This window comes from Saimiri boliviensis, chromosome 12 (genome assembly GCF_048565385.1).
Source record: "Saimiri boliviensis isolate mSaiBol1 chromosome 12, mSaiBol1.pri, whole genome shotgun sequence".
NCBI classification, from domain to species: Eukaryota; Metazoa; Chordata; class Mammalia; order Primates; family Cebidae; genus Saimiri; species Saimiri boliviensis.
Window position 1 is genome coordinate 85,514,453 of NC_133460.1, and position 25,712 is coordinate 85,540,164.

A 25,712-nucleotide genomic window follows, 5' to 3' on the forward strand; every position below is an offset into this window, starting at 1 on the left:
TTGTTTTTTGTTTGTTTTGGTAATAGCCATCCTAATAGTAAAGTGGTATCCCTGTTGTTTGGTTTGCCTTCCCTAGTGGCTGATGATATTAACATCTTTTCGTGTGCTTTTTGGCCATTTGTATAACTTCTTTGGAGAAACGTGTTTTTCAATTTTGTGCCTGTTTTGAATTGGGTTGTTTGGTGCGGGAAGGGTTTGTTCACACAGGTAGAATTTTCTGACGTATTTCTAAATATTTCTATCAAGTTACTCTTGAGAAAGAAGTTTAGAATTATGATGAACGCCTCCCCCACACACACGCACATGCACAAGAGGGAGATATCAGGAAGCTGAGGCTTGTAATGATCTTAATGAAATTTATGTGACTTTATGGTCAGGTTTTGCTAATAAGGGGGGGGAAAATATATTCCTTATTAATTCAGAGAGTATCCTTGAACAGCAGCCTGGAGAACTTCACTAACAGCTCAGCTGACTTCATTACATAAAAGTTGGTATGTGCTACATATCTCAGACTTGATAACTAAGGAGATAGCTTTAGGAATTTTGCAGATGATTAATAGTTCAAAAGCTTCCACATCTCTGAATTTAATTAGAGAACTTCTCTGTATTGTAAAATTCTTGACTATTTCATGAATTCACATGATCTATGACATGAAATCTGAAGTTCCTCCTTTAAAGTCAAGCACTTGACAAATGAAAGACGGGGTACTAGTTAAATCAAATGATTGACCCTTTTCTGTAATGATAGAACGGTACATTTACTAGTTATTTACTCTTCAGCTGTACTTATCTACTGTTTAAAGCTGGGGCTAAGAAACTTGTTTAAAATAACTTAATCTTGGAGAGGCAGTATAAGCAAGGACTCTGGAGCTAGACTCTCTGGCTATGAATCCCACATTGTTGCATTACAAGCTCTTGCAAGTTACTTTGCTTTTCTAATACCTGTTTCCTTATCTATAAAATGGGTAACAAACTACTATATGGGGTTGTTGTGAGAGTTAAAAGAGTTAATGTATAAAGCCCTTAGTACAGTGCCTGTCACATGTTAAGTGCTTAGTAAGTGTTAGGTGTTATGATGATGATAACAGTCACAACTACTGCTGCTAGAAAGCCTAGTTAACATTATCAGGTTGTTGGGCATCTAGAAGGCAAATGAGCTTTAAAGCTTAGAGAGGATAATCAAATTAGTGATGTTTATTCTTTGCCATTTTCCTTTCCATTCTCTTAAGTGGTTTGGACAGATCATTCTTGAAGTCCTAGCTTTAGGGACACTATTCTAAATTTTTTTTTTTTTTTGAGACGGAGTTTCGCCCTTGTTACCCAGGCTGGAGTGCAATGGCGCGATCTCGGCTCACCGCAACCTCCGCCTCCTGGGCTCAGGCAATTCTCCTGCCTCAGCCTCCTGAGTAGCTGGGATTACAGGCACGTGCCACCATGCCCAGCTAATTTTTTGCACTTTTAGTAGAGACAGGGTTTCACCATGTTGACCAGGATGGTCTCGATCTCTCGACCTCGTGATCCACCCGCCTCGGCCTCCCAAAGTGCTGGGATTACAGGCTTGAGCCACCGCGCCCGGCAGGGACACTATTCTAATTCCACACTGGTAACTGGGTAAAAGCCTAGCACCTAAAATACATCTGGTTTTGTGAAAATTGTGTACCATTTACTTGGTATATTCTCTGAAAGAAAGAAGGGAGGGAGGGAGGGAGGAAATTATATATCATGATGCATTTGGAACACATAATCTGACCTATAGTATAACAAAGTTTGTCATACTAAGGGTTTTCTTTGTGCTGCTTTTAGATATAAAGACTTTTTAAAATTTTTTAGAGTAAACTGTTAGAACATCTTTTCAATTCTCAGGCTAGATGAACTGCAGAAGCAACTACAAGAAGACATAAGGCAAGGCCGGGGCATTAAATCCCCACTCAGAATTGGAGAAGAAGACAGTACAGATGATGAGAATGGCCTCTTAGAAGAGCACAGGTACAGCATTTTTCATCGTGTATTTTACCCTATTAAGTTTTTACATTTTTTCGTTTTGTTTTTGTAAAATAAATAGTCAATCGATGGCTGTAAGTGAATAATCTATGATGGGTTTCTAATCTGTCTGTGATGGGTTTGAAAGGCAAATGTTAGGGCCAAGTTACGTCTTTTCTTTTTTCTCCTAGTTATTGTTTCTTTTCACATAGACACAATTAGTGGCTTTTTTTTTTTTTTTTTTTTTTTGAGACAGAGTTTCACTCTTGTTACCCAGGCTGGAGTGCAATGGCGCGATCTCGGCTCACCGCAACCTCCGCCTCCTGGGTTCAGGCAATTCTCCTGCCTCAGCCTCCCGAGTAGCTGGAATTACAGGCACGTGCCACCATGCCCAGCTAATTTTTTGTATTTTTAGTAGAGACGGGGTTTCACTATGTTGACCGGGACGGTCTCGATCTCTTGACCTTGTGATCCACCCGCCTCGGCCTCCCAAAGTGCTGGGATTACAGGCTTGAGCCACCGCGCCCGGCCAAATAGTGGCTTTTGACTAACAACTACAAAAAGGGGAAGAAGCAAAGCATACTTTTCTCATGCTAGTCTTCTCATTTGGGATTAACACTGCTTTAAAAAATAGTTTTCTTTGCACCCAGCTTGTAAATACAAAACTATGTGTAGTGTAGCAATTTGGTATTGATTGACTTTTTTTAAATGTTTCAGGGAATTTCTAAAGAAATTTTCAGTTACAGTTGATGCTATTCCTGATCATCACCCAGGTGAAGAAATATTTAACTTTCTCAATTCTGGAAAAATTTTCAATCAGTATACCTTGGATTTAAGAGACTCTGGTTTTATTGGACAAAGTGCTGTAGAAAAACTTATTCTTAAGTAAGTAGAAAAATAGACATTTTACTTTTATATGTATAAAATATTACTCTGAAAGACCTCTGACTCATGTAATCTTCTAAAAAGTTAATTTCTATTACGACCTATCAAGTTTCCTAATCCTCTTGTTACTATTGAGCTTTATGTTTTCTTCTTTAACTATAGGAAGCAGTGTAGGATAGTTGTTTGACATACTGCATGCCTTTAATAATTAGGATTAAGATTAGTATATAATAACAGTGACTATCAAAATAACAGTGGTTTAAACAAGAAGTATATTTGAAAGAAATATAAAAGTAGGAAGTCCGGGGCTGGAGTGCTGGTTTTATGATAAAATCTTTCTTTTCCACCATTCTTAGCACCTAGCTTCTAATAGCTTAGACCTCCAGCCTTTATGTTCAAATTCCCAGAAATTCCACACAACATTTCCACACACTAGGTTAAGTTGATAGAATTTAGTCAGTATGGCCACACTTGGCTACAAGAGAAGCCAGAGAGTGATGTTTATCAGGAAGCCTGTGTTTGCAGCTACAAATCAGGGTTCAGTTACCAAGAAAAAAGGCAAAAGTAGATGCTGGGATGTGCAACTAGTAATCTCCACCATAGTGCCCGAACTGATCTAATTTCTCTCGGTGCGCAGTACCTCAGGTCTAGGGAGATCACATCAGTTCTTGTGCCAGTATTTTGAAGTACTTACCCAGTCTGAGACTTGACAGACGCTCTTTCAACACTACCAGCAAATGTAGCTTTGTCCGCCAGTTAAACGTGGAGCCAGGCCAACAGATGGGATCAGCTTTAGGCCAACAGTTGAGTTTATTTTATGAGTAACTCATCCATATTGGTGTAGAGCCCACCTCCATGGACCGAAGATGATTTGCTTGCTCATTTCCCTGATAATGTCAGATGTGGTGGTGGTGATAGTAGAAGTATTTGGCCATGAAGTTAATAGTCATGTTGATTTTACTTTATTTTTTCAGATCAGGAAAAACAGATCAAATTTTTTTGACAACACAAGGTTTCCTCACGTCTGCTTATCACTACGTCCAGTGTCCTGTACCTGTGTTAAAGTGGCTGTTTCGGGTAAGAGGAATGTTTGGAGGGTTATAGTTGCCTCCCTACTATATTTCTAAGTGAAAAACTTTTAAATATAGTTTTATTCCCACATTACTGTAGAAAAAATTAATGTAGCACATCAAACTCCTGATGTCAGTGGCTTAGAATGTGGCAAAAAGAGTCAATGTAAAGAGATTATAAAGGAAGTAAGAATGTGGATAGTTGTACAGGACAGTCAGTGTTTCCTAATCCTCTTATTAGGTCTGATTACTGATCAGAATCGGACCTAATTCCTCCTTGAGTTGACTGAAGAAATTAAATATTTATTCACCTGGATGACAATCAGGTGCCTGAACCCTTCATCACACTGGTAAATCTCTATTATAGTTAGTTTTAGAAGGGGTCTCCTAATGCTTACATGCCTACATTTCTTTTTAATTTTTTGTTTTTTGCCCCACCCCTCCCTAACTTTTTTTTTTTTCATGTTTATGGCCGTACCTATATATATTTTCAGAATTTTAATTGTATACTAATATTTCCCCAGTCATATGTATAGGTTTTTATTTTTTGGATACAAATCCAACTATTTTCCCCATTCATATTTAACATTTAAATCCACTTAAATAATTATCTTAAATTTAAGATAATTCAAGAAAGTTAATTCAATTGATAACTTTTAAGATATCAGTGGTTACCATTGATGCTGTGTATAGTCCTGGTGTTACTCTAGATACTTTGAACCTTCATGCAGATCATTGTAGAAGTTTCTTACTCTTGACATTTGTAACGGCCAGGTGCAGTGGCTCATGCCTGTAATCCCGGCACTTTGGGAAGCTGAGGCAGGCAGATCACCTGAGGTCAGGAGTTCGAGATCAGCCTGGCCAACATGACAAAACCCTGTCTCTACTAAAAATAGAAAAATTACCCAGGCGTGGTGGTGCGTGTCTGTAATCCCAGCTACTCAGGAGGCTGAGGCAGGAGAATTGCTTGAACCCAAGAGGTGGAGGTTGCAGTGAGCCAAAATTGTGCCACTGCATTCCAGCCTGGGGGATAGAGTGAAACTCTGTCTCTGAAAAAAAAGATATTTGTATGGGAGGTCATGGAGGGGCCTTTTTCCAGTATAATAGTTTCTGTCTTAGCAAGTACTGTAGTAATTACCCAGTTGGATTGGAATTATCCTTCTTCCAAAGCCAAGAACGATTATGAATGACAAGTTATTCTTGGCAGTGGCTCATGCCTGTAATTCTAGCACTTTGGAATACCAAGGCAGGAGGATTGCTTGAGACCAGCAGTTCGAGAGCAGCCTGGGCAACTTAGCAAGACCACATCTAGTTTAAAAAAAAAAAAAAAAAAAGTTATTCTCAGTTACTGAGTGTTCCACTTTAATAAAATCCTAAATGTATGAAAAATATACATTTGGGGAAAAGGAATCATATTATAAAAGAATCCTTTACAATATGTGAGTGTTTGCCCCAGAAATCCTATAACAAAAAGGAAAAAGTATCAATGATATCAAAGAACTACAGCTATTATATATGAAGCAAAAGTGGGAAAAACATGGAAAATAGAAATTCTGGGCTTTATGGGAGCATTTCAAGGAATCTCATAGTTGGTGAGAAGTGGAGAGATATTCCAGTACAGCCTTTCATTCATTGTTTCATGTAGTTGGCATATTGAGTGCCAGCTGTGCCAGTCACTGGAGAGAACAGCAATGAAGAAAATCAGGGTCTCTGATCTCATGAAGCCCACATGCTAATATAGAGGAACTGACAATAAACAAGTTTGTGTGTGTGTACACATTTGTAAGTGTATTGTGTCAGATAAGTGCTATGAAGAAAACGTAGGGTAAGGTAGAGAGAGTACCAAGGTGAGAGAGAAAGTTTGCGTTTTTAAAATATAAAGTCATTGAAAGTTTTGCTGTTAAGGTAAGATCCAAGTAAAGGAGTAGCTTGTCAATGTCACTCCTAAAGTTCCTTCACTGTCCCTCGACCTCCACCGAAAATAGATGGACACATGCTCCAGGTAAGGCCTGTCTTACCAGCAGTTTTCAGTGAGACTCTTACCCATCTGAAGAAACCTACAAATTTCTACTTAGTACAGTTCAAAACTAATCACACCACCGCACTCCATCCTGAGCAACACAGCGAGACCCCATCTCAGAAAAAAACCCCCGAAACTTCTTTACTGTTACTCCAGGGCTTCATTATTCTCTTATTGTATATATCGTTTCTTAAACCTCCAAGTGAGAGTTTGCATTTGTCTATGTTAATTTTCCTCTTGTTGATGTAGGACCATCATATCATTCAAACCCTAATTATGACATACAAGTATACCTTCATTTAAGCAGTTTCTTAATACATTTCATATTTGTTTTCTGAAAACCAGACAATTCATTAGAAACTTTGAGACACTTTGTCTCATTTCTCCTTTTTTGATTCCAAGTCCATTTTCATTGTGGGAGGCTTTACCAACAAGTAGTTTTTAGAAATTATGTCAATTCATTTTAATGCTATACTTGTTCTAACTAGTATTTTGTAAATTTAATTGTTAAAATAATTAAAACACTTGCATTTTTGTGATTTTATCATGATGTCTAAATGTAGTAGACCAGAAAAAGGTTACTACTTTTTTAAAAAACAATTTTCAGGTCCACTTAGTTTTTGGATATATTTAATGCTTGTCTCTGAAGTTTGTCTTCATCTGCTTTAAGATACTGTCTTTCCATGTTTTAAATGTATGATTATATATCACATATTAGTTGTTTAATAAGAGGTACTACCCATCTAGGAAAGGAATTTTATAGTTAAATACAAGTCTTGAATAGTACATTCAAGGGATACCAAAAATAAATATTGCTCCTGGTGTGAGTCCGTCCTGAGCGGCTGTTCTTTTGAGCAGTCGTCGTTTATCTCCGTCCACCTTCTTTTCCACCTAAGTGCGTGTCACCACCCGATGGAAGATTCGATGGACATGGACATGAGCCCCCTGAGGACCCAGAACTATCTTTTTGGTTGTGAACTAAAGTCCGACAAAGATGATCACTTTAAGGTGGATAATGATGAAAATGAGCACCAATTATCTTTAAGAACGGTCAGTGTAGGAGCTGGTGCAAAGGATGAGTTGCACATTCTTGAAGCAGAGGCAATGAATTACAAAGGCAGTCCAATTAAAGTAACACTGGCAACTTAGAAAATGTCTGTACAGCCAACAGGTTCCCTTGGGGGCTTTGAAATAACACCACCAGTGGTCTTACGATTGAAGTATGGTTCAGGGCCAGGCACATCAGTGGACAGCACTTAGTAGCTGTGGAGGAAGATGTGAAACTCTTAAGTATGTCTGGAAAGTGGTCTGCCCCTGGAGGTGGTAGCAAGGTTCCACATAAAAAAGTAAAACTTGCTGCTGATGAAGATGATGATGATGATTTTGATGATGAGGAAACTGAAGAAAAAGTGCCAGTGAAGAAATCTATATGCGATACTCCAGCCAAAAATGCACAAAAGTCAAATCAGAATGGAAACGACTCAAAACCATCATCAACACCAAGATCAAAAGGACAAGAATCCTTCAAAAAACAGGAAAAAAACTCCTAAAACACCAAAAGGACCTAGTTCTGTAGAAGACATTAAAGCAAAAATGCAAGCAAGTATAGAAAAAGGTGGTTCTCTTCCCAAAGTGGAAGCCAAGTTTATCAATTATGTGAAGAATTGCTTCTGGATGACTGACCAGGAGGCTATTCAAGATCTCTGGCAGTGGAGGAAGTCTCTTTAATAGTTTAAACAATTTGTTAAAAATTTTCCATCTTATTTCATTTCTGTAACAGTTGATATCTGGTTGTCCTTTTTATAATGCAGAGTGAGAATTTTCCCTACCGTGTTTGATAAATGTCCAGATTCCATTACCAAGAATGTGTTGTCCAAAATGCCTGTAGTTTTTAAAGATGGGACCTCCACCCTTTGCTTGGTTTTAAGTATGTATGGAATGTTATGATAGGACATAGTAGTAGTGGTGGTCAGACATGGAAATGGTGGGGACACAAAAATATACATGTGAAATAAAACTCAGTATTTTAATAAAGTAAAAAAATATTGCTCCAGAAATGTTTTCAGATGCTTTTTTTTTTTTTTTTTTTTTTTTTTTGAGACGGAGTTTCGCTTTTGTTACCCAGGCTGGAGTGCGATGGTGCGATCTCGGCTCACCGCAACCTCCACCTCCTGGGTTCGAGCGGTTCTCCTGCCTCAGCCTCCTGAGTGGCTGGGATTGCAGGCACGTGCCACCATGCCCAGCTAATTTTTTGTGTTTTTAGTGGAGACGGGATTTCACCATGTTGACCAGGATGGTCTCGATCTCTTGACCTCGTGATCCACCCGCCTCGGCCTCCCAAAGTGCTGGGATTACAGGCGTGAGCCGCTGCGCCCGGCCTTTTTTTTTTTTTTTTTTTTTTTTTTTTTTTTTTTTTTTGAGAGTGTTTCACTCTGTCACTCAGGTTGGCGTGCAGTAGCATGATCTTGACTCACTGCAACCTCCGCCTCCTGGGCTCAAATGATACTCCTGCCTCAGCCTCCCTAGTAACTGGAACCATAGGCATGTGCCACGACACCTAAATTTTGTATTTTTTGTAGATGGGGTTTCACCATGTTGCCCAGGTTGGTCTCAAACTCCTGAGCTCAAGTGATCCACTCACCTCAGCCTCCCAAAGTGCTGGGTTATAGGCATGAGCCACTGTGTCCAGCCCTGTTTTCAGTTTCTGTAACTAAAAACGTATCTTTCTTTGAAAATTATACACACACACACACACAAATACTCTAATAAAATGTTCCCTTTAAAGTCACTTAACACATTTTTATGTCGCGTTTATTATGTCCCAGGTTATCTGCCAGGAGCTGGGAATATAGTGGGGAATAAAGATACTTCCTGCCCTTTTACAGTGAAAAAAAAAAAAAAAACAATTTTCAAAAGGAATTCAGGTTTGATTATGAAAAGTTCAAGTAAAATAGAAAGGAGATTAAAATTTGTTTGTTAATTTTTGAGACAGAGTCTCACTCTGTTGCCAGGCTGGAGTGCAGTGGTGTGATATCTGCTCACTGCAATCTCCGCCTCCTCGGTTCAAGCAATTCTCCAGCCTCAGCCTCCCAAGTAGGTGGGATTACAGGCCTGCGCCACCACCCCTGGCTAACTTTTGTATTTTTGGTAGTTACGGGGTTTCACCATGTTGGCCAGGCTGGTCTCAAACTCTTGGCACTAAGTTACCACCCGCTTCAGCCTCCCAAAGTACTGGGACTACAGGCATGAGCCACTGCACCCAGCCTAAAATATTTTTTAGAAGTTTTTGTTAGCAGCCGGGCGCGGTGGCTCAAGCCTGTAATCCCAGCACTTTGGGAGGCCGAGGCGGGTGGATCACGAGGTCGAGAGATCGAGACCAACCTGGTCAACATGGTGAAACCCCGTCTCTACTAAAAATACAAAAAACTAGCTGGGCATGGTGGCGCGTGCCTATAATCCCAGCTACTCAGGAGGCTGAGGCAGGAGAATTGCCCGAACCCAGGAGGCGGAGGTTGCGGTGAGCCGAGATCGCGCCATCGCACTCCAGCCTGGGTAACAAGAGCAAAACTCCGTCTCAAAAAAAAAAAAAAAAAGGCCTACAGGCATATTATTTGCATCTAAATTCCTGTATGTAAAAGGCCAACTAGATGAAAGTATAAAATAATACCTTTGCCATAAATATTACCAAATTAGTTGATTTTCATTTTTTTGTTTGTTTGTTTTTGTTGTTGTGTTTGTTTGTTTGTTTGTTTTGAGATAGGGTCTTACTCTGTCACCCAGGCTGGAATGCATTAGTGTGATCACTGCTCACTACAGCCCCAACCTCCTGGGTTCAAGTGATCCTCCCACGTCAGCCCCCCAAGTAGCTGGGACTATAGGCATGCACCCGCACACCCAGCTAATTTTTAAACAATTATTTATAGAGATGGGGTCTTGCCATGTTGCCCAGGCCAGTCTTGAACTCCTGTGCTCAAGTGATCCTTCCACTGCAGCCTCCCAAAGTGTTGAGATTACAGGTGCAAGACACTGCACCTGGCCCTAATTTAAAATTTTTAACGAAATTACACTCACATGAGGCATAAGACTGTTTTCCTACTTTCTGGTGTTCCTGTGAACACAGGGTATTATCAATATTCTTGATCATTGCCAATTTTGAAGTCAACCAGTGATATCTTGCTATTTTTATTGCATCTCTTTGATCTAGTGATATTGAGCATCTTTGAAAAACTTTATTGGTATATTATTTTGTACATTTGTATCATATTAATTTGTGGTTTGATTTTTAACTGCAGCCTTTTCCATTATGGTTTTTTGGTTTCATGTCGTGGTATATACTAAAAAGACGTTTTTTAATAGTTTCAAATGTTTTATTTGTCTAATTATAAATGTGTTGTAAAAACAAGCAGCGTATTACAATGTAAAGAACTCTGACTTCAGCATTAAATTCCACCTTCTCCAGGTATCATATATATTAGTTGTTTAGAATATTTAATCTCTCTGAACCTGTTTGTTCATATGTATAATAAGTACCACTTCATAAGGTTATCATTAGTATTAAATGCACGTAAAACACCTTTATTTTATTTTTGTTCATTTTTATTTTTAATTTTTATTTTTGTGGTACAATCATGATCCTCCACTATAGGTGTGCGCTGCCACACCTGGCTAATTTTTGTATTTTTTGTAGAGATAGGGTTTTGCCATCTTGCACAGGCTGGTCTCAAACTCCTGAGCTCAAGGTATTTGCCCTCAGCCTCCCAAAATGCTGGGGTTACAGTCATGAACTACTGTGCCTGGCGCACATAAAACACCTTTATATGTGCCTAGCAAATAATGAATGTTCATGTTTTCTTTTCGTTCTAATACCCTATCATTTCTCTGCTTTTGACAGATGATGTCAGTTCATACAGACTGTATTGTGTCCGTGCAGATTTTAAGTACATTGATGGAAATAACAATTAGAAATGGTAAGTTTATCAACTTACTACGATTTACAGTGTGTACTATTGGTTGCTATTTTCATGGTATCTTTTATATTGCTAAATGTTAGTATATTTGGAAATATCAATACAAAATTATTTTTCTAATCAAACGTCATTTTTTTTTTTAGACAGAATCTTGCTCTGTCACCCAGGCTGGAGTGCAGTGACGCAATCTCAGCTGACTGCAACTTCCACCTCCTGGGTTCAAGCAATTCTCGTGCCTCAGCCTCCCGAGTAGCTGGGACTATAGGCACGTACCACTACACCCGGCTAATTTTTTTGTATTTTAGTAGAGACAGGGTTTTAGCATGCTGCCCAGGCTGGTCTCAAACGCCTGAGCTCAAGCAATCCACCCGCCTCGGCCTCCCAAAGTGCTGGGATTACAGATGTGAGCCATCTCACCCGACCTCAAAAGTCTTTAATAATGAAATGAAACTTCAGTTAAACAATGAGTTATCTGCATTTTCCTACTTGCACTGAGACAAAGGGTATAAGATCTTACACGTGGCAGCCCTCACTTAATACTTACCAAATCATGGCTTACTTTGCTTGTTAAGTGGAAATGGTTACAAATTTACTTAGCCAATTAAGTTTAATTGGCTTATTGGTAAGCAACAGTATTATAATACAGTAAGACATATTGAAAGCATCCACTGCAAAAGTGTAAAATTTGCTTTGCCATCTTTGAGAGCCCTTATAATAAAAGAAGCCATAGTGGTTTACCTGTTTCATTTGTCTTGGGGATTGGGACTCTTAAAGACACTGAAGATAATTTTTAAAAAATCTTCCTGCGTTATTGATACTTGGAATTTTACTAGCGATATTTCCAGTCATTTAAAAACGTGTTACTTCCTTCTGAGTTACACCCTTTTATCCATCACTGTCAGATATTTTCTTTATGTCATTTTCTTCATTTTATTTGGGAATCTATAATTCCTATGATCATCCTATAACTATATTGTTAGCATATAATTAGCAGCTGTCGTTTCCATAAAACCTTTGTAATTATTCATGTTTGACATGCAGAGTGTCACCTTGTAAATGTGGATTTATAGACCAAAGATTCAGAATGAAATATTTTCTTCTGTTCACTAGATACCTTCAGTGACTCACCAGTTTGGCCCTGGATCCCATCATTGTCTGATATAGCTGCTGTGTTTTTCAATATGGGGATTGATTTTAGATCTTTGTTTCCTCTGGAGACTCTTCAGCCAGACTTTAATGAAGACTATCTAGTGTAAGTGTTCTCATCATAATTAACTTCGAAAATACTATTTCATGCAACTTACATATAATTATTACAGTTAAAGTTCAACATTTATTCCTGATTTTTAAAAAGATATCTCAAAGTTGAGATCAATCTTGAATTAGATACATTCTTAATATCTGTCTTAATCCAAAAGTCATCATGTCTAGCAGGCAAATAATAGAAATATTTTCATAAAAGTTTGTTTTCTTTTTTAAAAAACTTTCCATTGCTATTTAACATGTTTTGGTGGAAGTATTGTCTGAAGCAATTAGACAAGAGAAAAAAAAAACAAGATATAAAAATTGGAAAGGAGTTGCTGAAAGATTATTTGTAGATGTGAGTTAATCTATACATAGAAGCGTAAGAGTCAGATGAAAAAGTGTGACAAATAACTTAGAAAATTTGGTGTGGGGCCGGGCGCGGTGGCTCAAGCCTGTAATCCCAGCACTTTGGGAGGCCAAGGCAGGTGGATCACCTGAGGTTGGGAGTTTGAGACCAGCCTGACCAACATGGAGTAACCCTGTCTCTACTAAGAATACAGAATTAGCCAGGTGTGGCGGCTAATGCCTATAATCCCAGCTACTCAGGAGGCTGAGGCAGGAGAATCGCTTGAACCTGGGAGGCAGAGGCTTCGGTGAGCTAAGATTGTGCCATTGCACTTCAGCCTGGGCAATAAGAGCAGAACTCTGTCTCTAAATAAATAAATGAAAGTTTTTTTTGTTTTTTTGTTGTTTTGTTTTTTTTGTTTTTTTCAAAAAATGTAAAATGTTATCTCTTTTGAAAGGCAAGTTCATGCATCTCCTCTTTCATGAATCTTCACTGATAGCCTCTGGATAACCAGAATTAGAGTGCTTTGAATTGTTTCTGTATCTTGCTATGGCAGTTTCTTTAGGCCATTTATGAGTCTTTTACCTATTACGAATTCTTTTTAGTCAGAGCCACCTTCTACATAGCTTTCTAACACCAAGAGCAATGAGGATAATACCATATAAAAGTAGCTTATTCAGCCAGGCGTAGCGGCTTACGCCTGTAATCCCAGCACTTTCGGAGACTGAGGCAGGCAGATCACAAGGTCAAGAGATCAAGACCATCCTGGCTAACAGACACGGGTGAACCCTGTCTCTACTTAAAATACAAAAATGAGCCATTTATTGTGGTACGCAACTGTAGTCCCAGCTACTTGGGAGGCTGAGGCATGAGGATCGCTTGAACCTGGGAGGTGGAGGTTGTAGTGAGCCAAGATCACACCATTGTACTCCAGCCTGCGTGACAGAGCAAGCTTCAGTCTACAAAAAAAAAAGAAAGAAAAAAAAGGTAGCTTGTTCAAGAGAAAACTGATGCATAAAGGTAGAAATTAGAAATCAGATTAATGTTTGCCTTGAGTCAGGGATAACAGATTGACTTGGATCTGGCAGAAAGAGACTTTTGAAGGTAATGGAAATATTCTACTCCTTGATTTGGGTGGTGGTTACATTAGTATATGTGCTTATCAAAACTTAAAATGGGTACATTCTTTTTATTGTATGTAAATTATACCTTGATAAACAGTTTTTTTAAAGCCCATTATTTTTTAAAGTGAGTAATATATTTTGTGCCTAACTTCACATTGCTTTACTCACTTCTCAATAGTTCTGAAACACAGACAACACCAGGGGGAAGAGAAAGTGAAGATTCATCTTATAAGCCAATTTTTTCAACTCTTCCTGAAACCAACATTTTAAATGTGGTTAAGGTAGGAAAAAACTTTTGTGTGTCTTTTGCACAGAGTTAGAATCATTTAGTCTGTGGTTAAGGGTTTTTTAAATAAAATCTTTTAGTTTCTTACCAGATGATTTCCAGTCTCTGAAATTTCTTAGCAATAATCTTTGTGTTAAAGATTGTTTTTGCTGTTTTTATTTTTGTTTTAATATTAGTGATGAACAGAAACTTTAAGTCAATTATATCATAACACAGTTTTGAAACCAATAGTTTTTTTATATGTAGGATGTATGAAGAAAAACGTCTGACAGTATAACTTAGTGATCAGGAATTAATGACGGGTGGCTCATGCCTGTAGTCCCAGCACTTTGGGAGGCTGAGGCATGTGGCTCACTTGAGATCAGGAGTTCAAGACCAGCTTAGCTAACATAGTGAAACCCTGTCTCTACTAAAAATAAAATGAAATAGCCAGGCGTGCTGGTGGATGCCTATAATCCCAGCTACTGGGGAGGCTGAGGTAGGAGAATCACTTGAACCTGGGAGGTGGAGGAGGTTGCAGTGAGCCGAGATCGCACCACTGCACTCCAGCCTGGATGACAGAGTGAGATCTTAAAAAAAAAAGAAGGGCAAAAAAAGAAAGAGTTAACGACAATGTGAAACATTTTTAGTGGCTGAATTGAATCAGTTACTGAACTGTTAAGAAAATGTCGAAAATGGAAAATGGAGAAGAAAATGCCACTTAATTCAGCTATTAACATTGAGTAGTTCTTGCCGCCTTTTCTCTAAGACATCTGATGTTTGTTTTCTGTATAGTTCTTTTTTGCGTCTTTTGTCAAAAAGATTTATAAGTAAAACTCTAAAAGTAAACCTCCTAAAATTTTTTTGTCTATGCATTTATGTTAAACAGTTTCTGGGTTTGTGTACATCTATACATCCAGAAGGTTACCATGATCGTGAAATAATGTTGCTGATTTTAATGTTATTTAAAATGAGTTTGGAAAAACAGCTGAAACAGATTCCTCTAGTAGACTTTCAAAGCCTCCTGATAAACCTGATGAAAAACATCAGAGATTGGAACTCAAAGGTATGTTACTTAAAACTTTATTATTAGTTTTTTATATAGCATTACAGTTTGACTCATAGTGCATATGAAATTAATACTGTTTTTAAACTCAGTTAAGATCTTTGGCAGATTAAAAATGAACTGAGGGAGGAACTGTTTGCTGTAGCTATATTGTTTAAATTCATGATAATTGAATTTTTTCTAAAACTGCAGGTCTTCAACAAAAATATGTTTATTGGGGATTTCCTGTGGACTAAGCATTAATGTAGTTGCTAGAGATTGAGCTGTCAAAGAGACAAAGCCTTTGCCTTCATGGGGCTTTTGTCCTAGTCAAAGGGTTAGATAAACAAGTAAATGTTGATTATATTATGTCAGGTAGTAGTTAAGTACTACAAATTAAATTAAAGCAGGACATGAGTATAGCAAAGCCAGATGCAATGCTGTTTCATATAAGGCAGTCAGGAAAGGGCCTTTCCAAAATGACCTTTGACCAGAGACCTAAATGAAATGATGGAGTGAGTCATTCCTACGATAAGAATTTGAGTTGAACTTCTACAACCATATGGAGGATCAACATGTATAAGTTTTGTTAGGCCTTTTTAAAAAGTAAATTTTTCAATCTTTTTGGTGGAAAAATTAAAATATGCAAAAGTAGGACAAAGAGTATAATAAATATCACCAATTTTTGAAACATAATCTTGTCTAATGTACAACCAACCCTTTTTAAAAAATTAATACACAATAGTAGTACATATTTTGGGGATGTTAGACTTTTTTTTTTTTTAGACAACATCCCCTGTCACCCAGGCAGTAGTTCGGTGGCATAATCTTGTCTCAGTACAACCTCTGCCTCCCGGATCCAGGTGATTCTCATGCCTCAGCTTCCCAAGTAGCTGAGACTACAGACACATGCCACCCTGCCCAGCTAATTTCTGTGTATTTAGTAGAGATGGTTTTACCATGTTGGCCAGGCTGGTCTCAAATTCTTGGCCTCAAGTGATCCACCTCCCTCAGCCTCCCAAAGTGCTGGGATTACAGGCCTGAGCCGCCACACCCAGCCAGGTGTTAGGCTTTTAAAAATACTGGAATAGGATCCTTAAAGTGTAAGAAATTCCAAATCAGGAACATACATGATCTTGTACAGTTCTCATACACGTTTGTATTTAGATCAGTTTATCCTTCCAAGAAAGACTGCTTAAATATAGATGGAGATATAATGTAGTACAAAACATGAAAGCCAAGTGAAATTCTGGTAAATTTATTTGCTCAGTCCACTTAAGACAGTATAAGTAAACTGAATCTGTGTATTATGTACATTTTAGCAGATTCTAGACTCCGTGCTGTTTCTAAAAATGTGTACTCTATTTTGTACTAGTGCTTCCATTATGGCAAGAAGGGATGTAGATGATCCGTTGGGTGTTTGATTCCACTGTTCTGTTTGAAAAGAAATCTTACATTTTTTTTTTTCAGGTGCCTGAACTCTGTCTGGGCATAAATGAACTCTCTAGTCATCCCCACAACCTTCTGTGGTTGGTACAGCTGGTCCCTAATTGGACATCACGTGGAAGGTATTGAAAAGTGAGAATTAAACATTAAGAAACTTTATAATTTTATATTAATGAAATGCCTTGGGCTCTTTATTTTCATTCATCATTCTTTTTTTTTTTTTTTGAGACGGAGTTTCGCTCTTGTTACCCAGGCTGGAGTGCAATGGCGGGATCTCGGCTCACCACAACCTCCGCCTCCTGGGTTCAAGCAATTCTCCTGCCTCAGCCTCCTGAGTAACTGGGATTACAGGCATGTGCCACCATGCCCAGCTAATTTTTTTGTATCTTTTTTTTTTTTTTTTTTTTGAGACGGAGTTTCGCTCTTGTCACCCAGGCTGGAGTGCAATGGCGCGATCTCGGCTCACCGCAACCTCCGCCTCCTGGGCTCAGGCAATTCTCCTGCCTCAGCCTCCTGAGTAGCTGGGATTACAGGCACGAGCCACCATGCCCAGCTAATTTTTTTTTGTATTTTTAGTAGAGACGGCGTTTCACCATGTTGACCAGGATGGTCTCGATCTGTTGACCTCGTGATCCACCTGCCTCGGCCTCCCAAAGTGCTGGGATTACAGGCTTGAGCCACCGCGCCCGGCCATTTTTTTGTATCTTTAGTAGAGATGGGGTTTCACCATGTTGACCAGGATGGTCTCGATCTCTTGACCTCGTGATCCACCCGCCTCAGCCTCCCAAAGTGCTGGGATAACAGGCTTGAGCCACCGCGCCCAGCTTCATTCATCATTCTTTGAATATTAGATCAGAGGTGTTTATTTCTCTTTTTTTTTTTTTTTTTTGAGACGGAGTTTCGCTCTTGTTACCCAGGCTGGAGTGCAATGGCGCGATCTCGGCTCACTGCAACCTCCGCCTCCTGGGTTCAGGCAATTCTCCTGGCTCAGCCTCCTGAGTAGCTGGGATTACAGGCACGCACCACCACGCCCAGCTAACTTTTTGTATTTTTAGTATAGACGGAGTTTCACCTTGTTGACCAGGATGGTCTCGATCTCTTGACCTCGTGATCCACCCTCCTTGGCCTCCCAAAGTGCTGGGATTACAGGCTTGAGCCACCGCACCCGGCCAGAGGTGTTTATTTCATATTCAGTTGTGAGAAAAGGCATTAATAGCCTGATTCTGCATATTCTAATTCTTACACAGATCATTATGTAATTTTTTTTTTGAAACAGTCTCACTCTGTCACCCAAGCCGAATATTTTTTATTTTTTAGTTTAGTTTATCTGATGCCTTAATGCAGATGACATATTCCACAAAAATTAATGAATTAGCTTTTTTTGCTTTAGTAAAAAGAAATTTCAGCAATTAAAAAATAGGTTTTCTGTCAGTAAACCATCAGGGTCAAAGGCTGTTAAATGATTTACTGAGCTTCAGATAACTCAAGTTTTATGTAGAAATATTTTACATGAAAATTTTACTATTCTATAACAGTTTATATGTTCTTATACAGACTTCTCTTGAAACATTGCTTATATTTCCAATTAGAACTAGAACTCCTCTTGGCTCATTCATTTACTTTTCAAACAGTATTAATTAAAATGCATTCTAAGTACTTCTAACTTCTATTCTAGGCAACTGAGACAGTGCCTCAGTCTAGTGATTATTTCAAAGCTTTTGGATGAGAAACACGAAGATGTTCCTAATGCCAATAATCTGCAGGTATCAATAAATATATTTTTATTTCTAATAAATGGGAGACGTAATGAGGAGTATAGGGAAAATTGACGAACCCTAAGTCAAGTGTCCTAGGGTCAGAGCTCAGCTCTCAAGCATGATGCTATTCATGTAATCTTTAGCAAACTTAGCAAGATCTAGTTTTTTCATCTGTGAAGTGGATATAGTTTTGCACCCTCCACCACATAGGATGGTTGTGGACAATCAGATGTGAATTAATATATAAACTACTAGGAAAATCATAATGTGCAATTATAGGAATATGATGCCGTTTATTGAATTAGTTCAGCTTTTCCAAGTTAGCAATTTTATCACAAGTTTAGCAATTGCAAAACTGTTGTACATTGATTGAATCTTCAACCTGTTTTAATGAGTCTTTTTAGATGATAGAGCTTAAATATAGTTGCGCTCCAGTACTTGTTCAGTACGAATATATCATGTATATATGAGAGTGTGGATAAACATGTCTGGCTGGTGCTAGGTGTAGTGGTATGCACCTACAGTCCCAGCTACTTGGGAAGCCGAGACCAGAGAATCTTTGGAATCCACGAATTCAAGTTCAACCTAAGCAACATAGGGAGACCCTGTCTTTAAATATATATATATATATATATATATATATATATATATATATATTTTTTTTTTTTTTTTTTTTTTTTTTTTTTAATTTGAAAAAGTGTCCTATGGAAGCCCCAATCTGAGAAGTTCTGAAGCCTTTTTACAAATATTGGTATCACTAATAGGGCTGCCTTGGTTGGATTTGAAAACTCACCATAGAACATGATCTTGATTTCCCTTTGTTCTTTTTTGAATTACAGTTTGGTACAAGGTATGCTGCCAGGACCTAGGAATTTAAAAAAAACTGTCCCAGCTACTCAGGAGACTGAGGCAGGAAAATCACTTGAACCGGGGAGATGGAGGTTGCAGTGAGTCAGGATTGCGCCACTGCACTCCAGCTTGGGCAAAAGAGTGAGATTTTGTCTCAAAAAAAAAAAAAAAGATACCATGGGATGGAGAAATTGATGGGCACAGCTGGTTTCTGCATTAGTAGAGTTGAGGTAGATTTGATTCCAGATATATGGGGATCATGCTGGAGCTACCAGGGTAGTTAGCAAATAGCTCTCATTCCTTTCAATGATATTTATTGCCTTCAAAAGAGATACAGGAATAGAATTTCTACCATTTCTCCTAACTTTTCTTCTGTTACTTTTTCCTTTTTGCCCATGTAAAATGGAATTTTTTTTTTTTTTTTTGAGGAGTGCAGTGACGCTGTCTCAGCTCACTGCAACCTCCACCTCCCGAGTGATTCTCCTGCCTCAGCTTCCCAAGTAGCTGGAATTACAGGTGCGTGCCACCACACCCAGCTCATTTTTTGTACTTATGGTAGAGATGGGGTTTCACCATGTTGACCAGGGTGGTCTCAGTCTCTTTACCTTGTGATCCGCCCACCTAAGCCTCCTAAAGTGCTGGGATTACAGGAGCGAGCCACCATGCTCAGCTGTAAAATAGAATAATTAGCTGAATAATTACATGAATAGTTAACCCTCAGACTCACTAATTGATATGCAAATTACATCTAGTTGTGATTTTTACCCCGTATTCTTGTAGTTCTTTTCAGAATTCAATGACTTCTAAACACAGGGAGAGTCAACTTTGTTGACTTTCAAATAATTTAACAGAGAAAGCATTCCCTGTGGCCTCTCTATAATATCATTTGGTCTCCTAAGAATTTATCCTAAGTTACAAGTACTAAATCTTTAACTTGATATCCCCCTTTTATTTTGAGAGACAGAGTTTTGCTCTGTTGCCCAGGCTGGAGTGCAGTGGCACCATCTCAGCTCACTGCAACCTCCACCCCATGGGTTCAAGCAATTCTCGTGCCTCAGCCTCCTGAGTAGCTAGGACTACAGGCGTGCACCACCATGCCCAGCTTATTTTTGTATTTTTAGTATAGACAAGGTTTCTCCATGTTGGTCAGGCTGGTCTCGAACTCCTGACCTCAGGTGATCCACCTGCCTTGGCCTCTTAAAGTGCTGATTACAGGCATGAACCACCTCGCCTGGCCACTTAAAATCCCTTTTTTAAGCAGTTGAGGAGTTTTACATAAAGGGGAAATGGATATTGTTCAAGAGTAAAGAAAGCTATAATAAAAGGACAAAATGAAAGAGGACACACTGAAACAAGTAGCCTAAGGAAGAGCAACTGTATTTTTTAGCTTTGTTCAATGTCATCTCTTTCTTTTGATAGGTATCAGTCCTACATCGCTATCTTGTACAAATGAAGCCTTCTGATTTGTTAAAGAAAATGGTCTTAAAGAAAAAGGCTGAACAACCAAATGGCACTATTGATGACAGTCTTCATTTAGAACTTGAAAAGCAGGTATCCAGCACTCGAAGATCTCAAAGAGTACATAGAAGCATAACTGATGGCCGGGTGTGGTGGCTCACGCCTGTAATCCAAGCACTTTGGAGGCCAAGGTGGGCGGATCACCTGAGGTCAGGAGTTCAAGACTAGCCTGACCAACATGGTGAAACCCCATCTTCAAAAAAAAAAGCATAACTGATAATACCAGCTTCCTAAGCATAGACTGATAATGTAGGCATTTGTGGATTTGGACACTAGATACATTCCAGCAAACATAATTTTAAAGCGAATGATATTTTTAATTTATTGCTGTCATGAAATCTTCCATAAATCTGAGAGTTGAAAATTTAGGTAAAAGGGTGGTTGTTGGTAATTTGCCCCCAAGAGCATTTTTTTGTAGCCCTTTATTAGGGCAGTCATGAGGTCATGAATCATTTACCGTGATTCATGGTAAAAGAATGCACTTGTGTTAGAATTCAGAAACCCTAGTTGAAATGCTTGGCTTTTCCTTACTGACCAGCTGGGTTAACTTTAACATATCCTTTTTCCTTCCTGGGCAACTTTCCTAATGTGTAAATTGGAATGACATCTATGCTAGCTAATTCATAGATGTTAATTGTATTCATTTCTCTAACAGGCATATTACCTGACCTACATTCTTCTTCATTTAGTCGGTGAAGTTAGTTGTTCTCATTCTTTTTCTTCTGGACAACGGGTAGGTAGTGTTTAGTGTCGTTACTGCTGTTTTTAAATAGTTGTCACTGTTGATGGAATGAGTAAACATGCTTTATATAGGAGAAAACTTCATAAAAGCTTATTGATTTTTCTATAATAATTTACATGTATACCAGAAAGAGGGGCATGATAGTGGTCTTGTAACCATATCATATTGAAAAGAATTGTCAGCCTGGCACCATGGCTCACGCCCGTAATCCCTGAACTTTGGAAGACCAAGGTGGGTGGATCACCTGAGGTCGGGAGTTCGAGACCAGCCTGGCCAACATGGTGAAACCCCATCTCTACTAAAAATACAAAAAAAATTAGTCGTGTGTGGTGGCGGGCGCCTGTAATCCCAGCTGTTTGGGAGGTTGAGGCAGGAGAATCACTTGAACCCAGAAGGTACAGGTTACAGTGAGTGGAGATTGGGCCACTGTACTGCAGCCTGGGCAGCAACAGTGAAACTCCATCTCAAAAAAAAAAAAAGAATTGTCAGCAAATGTTAGTTCTATTTGTTGGAGTGGAACTTAACCATTGTATCTTGGCCATAGTATGATATATTCGTAAGATACCAACCTTATCAAATGTCAAATGGGCCGGTGTTGTGCTGGACCCATATTGACTCCAGTAGAAATGGCAGCCAAGTGGCAGCATGCTACACAGGAGAACTGCTACCATTTATATACACCATGCAGTTTATATAGCATTTTCACTTAGCACCCTCTACCTAGCAACTTCCATTTAACCCAGAAGAAAGGGCCTGCATCCCCTGTGGAGATCCCCTGTGTGGCCTTCCAAGGGATGGGCTGGGGATTCAGATGTCCTTCATAAATAAGGAGTGAAACTCCAGATTGGCCACTCCCAGATTCCTTAGCTGAGGACTCCAATTATACATTCTTCTTAGACTATAGGTTCATTTTCAGAATATGCTTAAGTTACTGCTGTCAGCTGCATTTGTCATACAGCCAGCTTTTAGCGCCTTTCTTCCCATCTCTTCTCCCTTCGCCTTTTTTTCCTTTTAGAAATAACATTTGCCTTCAAAATTAAGCTGATGGTAAGGCAGGCTACTTTAGAAATGCATTTCTAAATTATCTTCCCATATTAAGATTTTCATTTTGAATTATTCTATTCTTCCCATATCCCTGGGGAAAGTTCTTGCTTAATTCCTCTTGTTTCATATCTTAACTACTATTAATTCCTGTTTTAAAATTTAGGCCCAATGTGGTGGCTGACGCCTATAATCCCAGCACTTTGGGAGGCCAAGGCAGGCAGATCACTTGAGGTCAGAAATTCAAGACCAGCCTGGCCAACATGATAAAACCCTATCTCTACCAAAAATGCAAAAAAATTAGCTGGGCATGGTGGCAGATGCCTGTAATCCCAGCTACTCCAGAAGATAAGGCAGGAGAACGGCCTGAACCCAGGAGGTAGAGGTTGCAGTGAGTTGATACACCACCACACTCCAGCCTGGGCAACAGAAGGAGACTCCACCTCAAAAAAAAAACAAAAACAAAAACAAAAAACGTAGTATCTACTAGACATGATAGAAAAGACACAAGACTAGTTCTTGCATTTTTATAAATGCTATTGTGTACTCTGTTTGCAGCCAGGTGCAGTGGCTCAAGCCTATAATCCCAGCACTTTGGGAGGCCAAGGTGGGTGGATCACCTGAGGTCAGGAGTTTGAGACCAGCCTGACCAACATGATGAAACCCCGTCATTACTAGAAATACAAAAATTAGCCAAGCATGGTGGTGGGTGCCTGTAATCCCAGCTACTCGGGAAACTGAAGCAAAATTGCTTGAACTCAGGAGGCAGAAGTTGCAATGCTCCAAGATCACGCTATTGCCCTCTAGCCTGGGCCACAGGAGCGAAACTCTTGTCTCAAAAAAAAAAAAAAAAAGTGGTTGCTCTCCTGATTTGAAGCTAATGTGGTGATCTGTCTGTAATATTCTTATATGGTTTTTATATTTTATAAATTACCTTTTTTTTTTTTTTTTGAGATGGAGTCTTACTGTGTAGTCCAGGCTAGAGTACAGTGGCTTGGTCTTGGCTCACTGCAACCTCTGCCTCCCGGGTTCAAGCGATTCTCCTGCCTCAACCTCCTGTGTAGCTGGGACTACAGGCACTAGCCACCACACCCAGCTAGTTTTTGTATTATTATTTTTTTTTTTCTTTTCTTTTGAGACGGAGTTTCACTCTTGTTACCCAGGCTGGAGTGCAATGGCACGATCTCGGCTCACCGCAACCTCCGCCTCTTAGGTTCAGGCAATTCTCCTGCCTCAACCTCCTGAGTAGCTGGGATTACAGGCATGCGCCACCATGCCCAGCTAATTTTTTGTATTTTAAGTAGAGACGGGGTTTCACCGTGTTGACCAGGATGGTCTCGATCTCCTGACCTCGTGATCCACCCGCCTCGGCCTCCCAAAGTGCTGGGATTACAGGCTTGAGCCACCGCGCCCGGCTTAGTTTTTGTATTTTTAGTAGAGACAGGGTTTCACCATGTTGGCCAGGCTGGGCTCAAACTGCTGAACTTGTGATCCACCTGCCTTGGCCTCCCAAAGTGCTGGGATTATAGGCATGAGCCACTGTACCTGGCTATAAATTACTTTTTATTATTAAAAAAGTCAGTGACTGGGCATGGTGGCTCATGCCTGTAATCCCAGCACTTTGGGAGGCCAAGTCAAGAGGATCGCTTGAGCCCAGGAGCCCAGGACTTCAGGAGCAGCCTGGGCAATGCTATCTCTATTAAAAAAAAAAAGTGATTATTATAAAACTTACATAAGGTAGAAAGTGAAAGACTCCTACAATCCAATGCCCTCCTGTAAATTTCTTCACGATTTTCTAATACATTACATGTACTAACAATTATTTTAACAAAAATGGAATTATACTATTAGTATCATTTGCAACTTCCTTTTTTTCCTTTTTAACATATTAGTAATTGGGTGGCTGCAGCGGCTCACAGCTGTTATCCTCAAACTTTGGGAAGCTGAGGTACACAGATCGCTTGAGCCCAGGAGTTCAAGACCAGCCTGGGCAACATAGCAAAATGCCATCTTTACAAAAAACAAAATCAGTTAGCTGGGCATGGTGGTACATGCCTGTAGTTCCAGCTACTTGGGAGGCTGAGGTAGGAGGAACACCTGAGCCCAAGGAGGTCAAGGCTGCCATGTGCGGCGGTCATGCCACTGCCCTCCAGCCTGGGTGACAGAGTGAGACCCTGTCTCAAAAAATATATAGAAAATCAAATATGGCCGGGCGCAGTGGCTCAAGCCTGTAATCTCAGCACTTTGGTAGGCCAAGGCAGGTGGATCACGAGGTCAAGAGATTGAGACCATCCTGGTCAACATGGTGAAACCCCGTCTCTACTAAAAATACAAAAAATTAGCTGGGCATGGTGGCGCATGCCTGTAATCCCAGCTGCTCAGGAGGCTGAGGCAGGAGAATTGCCTGAACCCAGGAGGCGGAGGTTGCGGTGAGCCGAGATCGCACCATTGCACTCCAGCCTGGGTAACAAGAGCAAAACTCGGTCTCAAAAAAAAAAAATCAAGTATTAGCACTTCTGTCTAATAACTATAGCATTTTGAAGCCTTTATTGATAAACAGTATGTTTTTTGTGATTACACATAGTGTTAACATGAACATGCTTATTTATATATCTTTGCCTATTTTGGCAAGCATATAAATATTTCAAATTTTAATTATTTTAAGTAGCTATTATCACATTTTCATCCCAGAAAGCGTTCATTTACATTCTCACCAAGTATATATGAGAGAACTGCTTAGGTCTCTACATTTGTAAAATTTAAGATGGTTAATTTTTCAAAGAATTAAGTATGAACCTCTATTAGTGAAAGCTTGTGTTGTTCCTATATAAAAAAAAAAAATAGGGCCAGGTGTGGTATCTCATGCCTATAATTCCAACACTGGGAGGCAGAGGCAGAAGGATTACTTGAGCCTAGGAGTTTAAAACCAGCTTAGGCAATATAGCAAGATGCTGTCTCTACAAAAAATCAAAAACAAAAACTAGCCAGGTATGGTGGCACACACCTGTAGTCCCAGGTAATCCAAAAGACTGAGATGGGAAGATTATTTGAGCCCAAGAGTCCAAAACTGCAGTAAGCTATGATTCCACCACTGCACTCCAGCCTGGGCAATAGGGCAAGACCCTGTCTCTTAAAAAAAAAAAAAAAATCTCAAGCTGATTTTCCTGTAAGAATTCCCATGTATACCAGCAAGAGGGGCAGGATAGTGTGATCTTGTAGCCATGTCATATTGAAAAGAATTATTTGTCAGCAAATGTTAGCTCTGTTTGTTGGAGAGCTAACTGTTATACCTTGGCAATAGTATAATATATTCATAAGATACCAACATTAAATATTAAATGGGCCAGTGTTGTGCTGGCCAAGTGCAGTGTCTCATGCTTATAATCTCAACACATTGGGAGACTGAAGAGGG

General features: G+C 39.4%; 1 protein-coding gene and 1 pseudogene across 3 annotated transcripts in view; both read left to right on the top strand.

Moving 5' to 3' along the window:
* The window catches only part of SLF2 (SMC5-SMC6 complex localization factor 2), a 53,055-nt gene that overhangs the window by 16,052 nt on the left and 11,291 nt on the right, over positions 1–25,712 (top strand). For all 3 annotated transcript variants that reach the window (XM_039465263.2, XM_074382757.1, XM_039465264.2), the window contains exons 7-17: positions 1,864–1,986; positions 2,698–2,865; positions 3,840–3,942; positions 10,847–10,922; positions 12,033–12,174; positions 13,816–13,918; positions 14,792–14,968; positions 16,418–16,515; positions 18,069–18,156; positions 20,419–20,550; positions 21,173–21,250. In XM_039465263.2, the coding sequence (XP_039321197.1) occupies positions 1,864–1,986; positions 2,698–2,865; positions 3,840–3,942; positions 10,847–10,922; positions 12,033–12,174; positions 13,816–13,918; positions 14,792–14,968; positions 16,418–16,515; positions 18,069–18,156; positions 20,419–20,550; positions 21,173–21,250 (1,288 nt within the window). The remainder of the gene's footprint in view (positions 1–1,863; positions 1,987–2,697; positions 2,866–3,839; positions 3,943–10,846; positions 10,923–12,032; positions 12,175–13,815; positions 13,919–14,791; positions 14,969–16,417; positions 16,516–18,068; positions 18,157–20,418; positions 20,551–21,172; positions 21,251–25,712) is intronic.
* Positions 3,952–7,834, top strand: LOC141580640 (nucleophosmin pseudogene; annotated as a pseudogene).